The sequence below is a fragment of the Citrus sinensis genome, chromosome 8 (assembly GCF_022201045.2).
Source record: "Citrus sinensis cultivar Valencia sweet orange chromosome 8, DVS_A1.0, whole genome shotgun sequence".
NCBI lineage: Eukaryota > Viridiplantae > Streptophyta > Magnoliopsida > Sapindales > Rutaceae > Citrus > Citrus sinensis.
In genome coordinates this window covers 22932712-22939086 of record NC_068563.1, presented here as the reverse complement: position 1 = coordinate 22939086, position 6375 = coordinate 22932712, and the positions used below count along the sequence as shown (strand labels likewise).

General features: G+C 32.5%; 1 protein-coding gene across 1 annotated transcript; it reads right to left on the bottom strand.

The window, feature by feature from the left end:
* Positions 1–425: 425 nt before the first annotated feature.
* On the bottom strand, positions 426–1272 carry LOC102622103 (hypothetical protein). The gene has a single exon (XM_006487761.4). It carries the CDS (start codon positions 1111–1113, stop codon positions 649–651), a length of 465 nt encoding a protein of 154 aa, XP_006487824.2. The 5' UTR covers positions 1114–1272; the 3' UTR covers positions 426–648.
* Between the last annotated feature and the right edge of the window lie 5103 nt (positions 1273–6375).

The window sequence follows — 6375 nt, the reverse complement described above, 5'->3', positions numbered from 1 at the left end:
TGGCGTACAATATTAAATCTAAATATTTATTTTATTTTGAATGTAAATATTCAAATACTCTTTAACAAGAAAAAAAAAATCCATAGCTTGACAAAATAGTCTCACATAGACCCTTATTAATTTTAAAAATGATCACATAAATCTTTTACAGAACATACAAACTTGATTTTGTTTTCATTTTCAGAAATAGTCACACAAGATTCCTTGTTTGAAAAATGATCACACAAATTTTTAATATTTGTAAAAAAAAGTGATTGTCCGTCTCAAAAGCGATCTCGTGTGACGTGTAAAACCATAACAATATGTTTATCCATTTTAACAGGAAAAAAGAAAAAGAAAAACTTAAAAAGGATTTAAATGAATCGCAGAAGAGAATCCTTACATCAAAATCAAAATTTTGATGCAAGGTCTGTAAAGATTAAAGATTAAAGCCGAAGAAGGTAAATTTGTTATACATGTAATGTAATTGGACCTCAAAACATTGGAACAATATATGATAATTTTCTATACAAACAAACTCTGCACCTGATCTTACCCTATCAAAAGATCCTCTAACCGAACAGTTCTTGCACGTGCAATTTTTGGTACAGTTATCAGTATAACAATTATAATATTAATATTTACTTTTAAGGAAGGAAACGGCGTCGTTTATTCTTTTTCTTTCTGAGATGGACTCCTCCAAAACCCGCCTCCATGAAAGCGGTCCCACATCGCCTTCTCCAACTCAGCAGCTTTCTCATCCTCCCCCTCCTGCTGATCCGCCGCCGCCACCAACAACTCCTCCTTCTGCGCCACCTTCTCCTCCGCATTGGGTCCACCGGTGGTGGGACCCATGAGGAGGCCCCCCACCTGCTTCCTCCTCGCAATGCGGTGCCGTTTCCTCTGCTTCCTCCACGCCTTCTTGCACAGTCCCGCCGGCACCTTGTACACGGCCAGCACGAGGAGGTTCATGACCGTGCACGGGCAGCAGCAGCACACCGCCGCGCACTCCGCGGTCGTCCCTCCGACGAACTCTCCGAACTTATTCCCCCTCCTTTCTTGACCATTTTTTGCCAAAAGCGGTTGCCGACGCTGCGTCAGCGACGGCGAGCGTATCAAACCTTGCCCCGCCATCCCCCGCCTTGAGGGCAAAATGATCGAAATTTCTTTGATCTTTCGTTAAAGCTTTTTTTTTCTTGGTTACTATTTTTCCTTTTAAATTGACCAAAAAAGAAACTAACTGCAGTTTAAGAAGAGATAAAAATAATTAAAATAAGAGCTGTATAAAATCGGAAATTGCGGATTGTTTTGTAACGGGCGATACCCAAAGCCGCGTAAATCGATAGGTTTTCTTTTTTTAGTTTTATTTTTTTCGAATTTTTTGATTTATAAAATGGGATTATAACATTTAGATCTCTGTATTTTTACAAATTTCTTTAGTAGAGCTGAAGATTATTAATTTCCGTAAAACGAGCACCTAGACCAATGTGCGTTACTCTTTCTGCACTTCCTTGGGTTCAGTAACCGCAAATAGTCATTTTTGTAATCTATAGTCTCTAAATGTGCGTTTGAGATTGAGTTGGACAGCTGTACCTTACAGCAGCTATAGCTTAAAAGTTACAGTACCTCAATCCCAAACACATCCGAAACCCTTATTGTCAAATTTAGGTAACAATACAAATATCACTGACAATTGCATTAATATTCTAACAAAAGTTAAAATTTATGGATTTAATCATTGTACTCATCGTCAGTTACTGGTGTCACCACCCACACTCTCGTAGATTGACCAAAAAAAAAATCACAACTATTTTATGGGCTAAGTTATGGTACTGAATCGTTAAATTTTATTTTTTGATAAACGATACCTCAATCTTTAGTGATATTTATATTGTTACTTATATTCGGTGACGTGAACACCAACAAAATTAAATACGATTTAAGTAAAAACTTGAAATTGATGGCCAACAATAATGGATGGTGTAATACCTATAAATTATTGTTGAAGAAGTATAACGATGGTCGCTACTCGGTAGTGATAGATTGTGTTAAATTTGGTAATGCATCCTTATGATGAGTTATTTCATTAGATCGAGGCTAGGGTGTATTTGATACAAATGGATGAATGACATCCTTACTTGGTAAATCATAAAAGAAAAGGAGACCTCTATGTTATTTGGCCAAGACAGAATTTGTTCTTTTTTCAATTTTGGAAAAATTAATTATGATCCATTAAAAAATAGAAGTGGAAAATATTTTATGTGTACACGCTGTTTCTTGGATTAGAAGAGAAAGTGATATGAGGGCCACATCTATTATGAAAGAAGCCAAGAAGGGCAGAAGTATTTTTTATTATGAAATAATCTGTGCTTAAACCTAATTCAATTTATTATTATTATTTTATGTCTACAGTCTACACGCTGTTGTTTACATTCTTATTTTCCCAAGTGTTCTTTAAAAAAAAAAACATTTTTTTTTATGTCTTAACACTTTTAGGGTTAATTTTAAAAGAGTTCTGATATAATTTTAATAATCACAAATTAAAAATCCATTTTCTCCTTGTAAAGTAAAGATAAATCCTCTCATAAACCCAAACTTATCAACATATAATTAGATTATATCACTAATTATGATTACAATTATTATTATTATTACAAAACAATGTTTCTTCTGTTCTTTAATTAAAAACATATTATTTGGAATACTTTTTAACTCGTGTGTAGTTGTGAAGTTAATTTATAGATTAGAAACAAATTTTTTCCTACTTATTTGTGGGCGTAGAATTTTTAAATTAATGTTCTGAAAATTTTTGAATTATGATAGAATGTATATAGAATCTTGGTAAAGTTTAGAGTGTAATTTATCTGTGTCACAAGTACAATAATAATAATAATAATAAGTACATGCAAGCAAACAAGAAAAGACCAAATATAGGGTGCGTTTGGAATTGAAATTAGTCAGCTGTAGCTTAAAAGAAACAATACTAAAGTATTTAGTAAATATTAGTTGCTGTAACTTGGAAGTTATATTGATACGATTTTTCACTTTTATAATGAAAAATTTATTATATCTTTAATAATTTTATCAAAATTATTATTTAAAATTTACATTTACTATATATTACTAATTTTTATTTCATATTTATAGATTTTTTTCATAGCAATTATAACTTAAAAGTTACTAACACCTCAATTCTAAATTCACTCATAGTTTCAATCAAATACACGTGGCCATTGAAACACCACGGTTTATCATCGTTCAACATTTACGAATGTGCCATATCCTCCTTTGACCGGGACCCACAATCTTGACTTACTTTGGAATATAATATGGATATTGTTAATTTTTTTTGTCAGCTACCAAAGTTTACCCTTGTTTTGTCTTTTGTGTTTTAGAATGGGGCTATTGGCGCCCCTCCAAATGTCTCTTGAAACATTTTTAATTATTTTATAATTTTAGTTTTTACTAAAATTACATAATAGGATAATTTTTAATTAAACTTCCACTCTAAAGTTAAATAAAATTTTCTCCTTAAAAATTCTTAATACGCCATATTTTATTTAAGAGTTTTAAAATTCTTTAAACAGTATCTAGTTTAAACTCTCCTTTCTTTCTTAAGCTCTAATTTAAGAGTTTCAAATTTAGGAGACAATAATGAAGCAAACGGAAGAAGATGATAATGAAAAAGTAAGTTTGTTAATATTTTATTGTTATTTTCGAGTTATAATGGTAAGGAGAATGTTGAACAATGCTAAAAAAAATCCCCTTAACAATTATCAACTGATTATTGTTGAATAAATTGCTATTCTTCGAGTTTCAAGAATTAACTTACATAATATTTATATAATCATTGTGAAGGAGGATAGTTCTACCGTGGATGCCATTATTGATAATAAAGTAGATGTTATAGATTACACTGTTGCATTCACTACTGAAGAGATATCAAGTTAAATGAGTTTTCTTATATAAATTTTCTTTTCTTTGTGTTTCTTTGTATGGTTAATTAATATATTATTGTCTTAGTTGTAGGTTTTCACCAATAAGGAAGAATTAATTTAATGGACACATGATGTTGGGGATAAAAATGGAAAATTTATCGATTTAACCACTTTCCAACTTTTAATATAAAAAAAGACTTCACTTCAGTTTTACATAATATCTATATAATCATTGTGAAGGAGGATAGTTCTACCGTGGATGCCATTATTGATAATAAAGTAGATGTTATAGATTACACTGTTGCATTCACTACTGAAGAGATATCAAGCTAAATGAATTTTCTTATATAAATTTTCTTTTCTTTGTGTTTCTTTGTATGGTTAATTAATATATTATTGTCTTAGTCGTAGGTTTTCACCAATAAGGAAGAATTAATTTAATGGACACATGACATTGGGGATAAAAATGGAAAATTTATCGATTTAACCACTTTCCAACTTTTAATATAAAAAAGACTTCACTTCAGTTTTTCTTACAATAACAACCACTTTCAAAGCTCTTGGACCAAATTACTCCTAAATTCTCAAAACAAAACACACAAACATTTCGCCCAATATTCACTTAAAAACAACTCCTACTGCCCCAATTATACCCACACAAAGTTCCTTCACTTTCGGCATTTCTTGAGTTCCGCCGAGTTCCTTCACTTCCAGTGGCGATTTCCTTCACTTCTAGTGGCGTGTGTGAGTTATTTTGCTTCCAGCAAGTTCCTTCACATACGGTTTCGGTGGCTTAGGTACTTTCTTGGTTTTTTTCATGAATTTAGAATAAATTTTTGTTAAAATGTCTGGTTGGTTCATCATTGATCATAGTTAATCACTAGGATGTGTATTAGGTATGAAAATATGAGAGTTTTTTTTAAGATTAAGATATTTAATAAATGGCACACCAAGTGTTTGTTTAAATGCCTCTAAGAAATTATTGATCTAAACTTAGAATTATTTTGAGTTTAAAGAGAAGGTTGGTGTGTTGGCCAATCAAGAATATGGATGGTTGCCCGTATTGCCTAAAATTAGGCCATGTCAAGCTTGGGCAAGGCGAGTGGCTTCTCCCCATCACCCAACCAAAATGGCCATCCATGGCGTGGGAGACTGAGCAACGTGGGCGACACAAGCCATGTAAATATGTGACAGCATGATTTGGTTGGGTGATACATGTTGTCGCCCGATTTTTCCGAGACTTACATGATGCTTGACTAAACCAAGCAATAGACAACTCTTTGGAAAATCTGGCGACACAGTCTATGGCTCGGGTCGACAAGTCATTCTAAGCTTAGGCGATTGTTTTGTTACTAGGGCGATAGGTACTTGTCGCCTGGATTCTAGGTTTCATCTTCAACATCGTTCAAAACCCATTTTCATCAGATTTTGCCGAAATTTTATTAATTTATAAATCTATGACCTCATATTAACCATTTAATGTACCCACATTGTAATAAAATGAGCAATTGTTCTTTTGTATGAAACCTAATAAAAAATAAGAGACAAAATGTTGCTTGATTTTGTCTTCAATACTTAGATAAATATATTAGTTTGATGAATGTGAGATAGATAAAATGGAGGTTGAGTGATAATTGGATAATGTGGGAGAGGTAAAATGAGGAGTGTTTTGGTGGTGTGTGTAGATGTTCAGCATTGCTTAGGAGTTAGATAATATTGGGCGAAATTTTTGTGTGTCTTGTTTTGAGAATTTATAGATAGTTTGGTCCGAGAGCTTTGTAAGTGATTGTTATTGTAAGAAAAACTAAAGTGAGGTCTTTTTTTATATTAAAAGTTGGAAAGTAGTTAAATGGGTAAATTTCCCCATAAAAATGGACTTGTGATTGTCATTAAAAAACCTTGCCTGAATGTGATTGGAAGGAGACTAAGGATAAGTTTTCCTTGTGAAAGAAGTGGTGCATCCCAAAAGAAGTTCTGGTGCAAATAAGCAGAATAACAATTTGGAAAAGAAGAAAAGAACTAATGCAATTGGAACAAAAATGTGTGGCTGTCCATTTTTATTAAAGGGGCAAATGTGGGCGAATAATCAAGATTGGATGTTAAAAGTGATTTGTGGATTGCATAACCATCATGTTGCACAACATCTCGAGGGACACTCATTTGCAGGTAGACTTAATAATGAAGAGGTTAGTACATTGGTTGATTTATCTAAAAATAATGTTCGACCAAAAGAGATATTTCATATAAAGACTAGGGACACGTTTGAAATACAAGTTATGCAACCCAAGAGGGGGGGTGAATTGAGATTTTAAAATTTATGTAATACGATTCGCACAATAATTTAATCTATTGCCTTAATCAAATAAAAAATAATAAATTCAATCAATCACAATATTAAAAGAGTAAGGGAAGAGAAAACAAATACAGGGATTTTTACGTGGTTCGGCTATCTCCGCCT

Excerpts from the sequence above, each read along its gene's own strand:
- LOC102622103 (XM_006487761.4), bottom strand. The coding sequence starts at position 1,113 with ATGGCGGGGCAAGGTTTGATACGCTCGCCGTCGCTGACGCAGCGTCGG.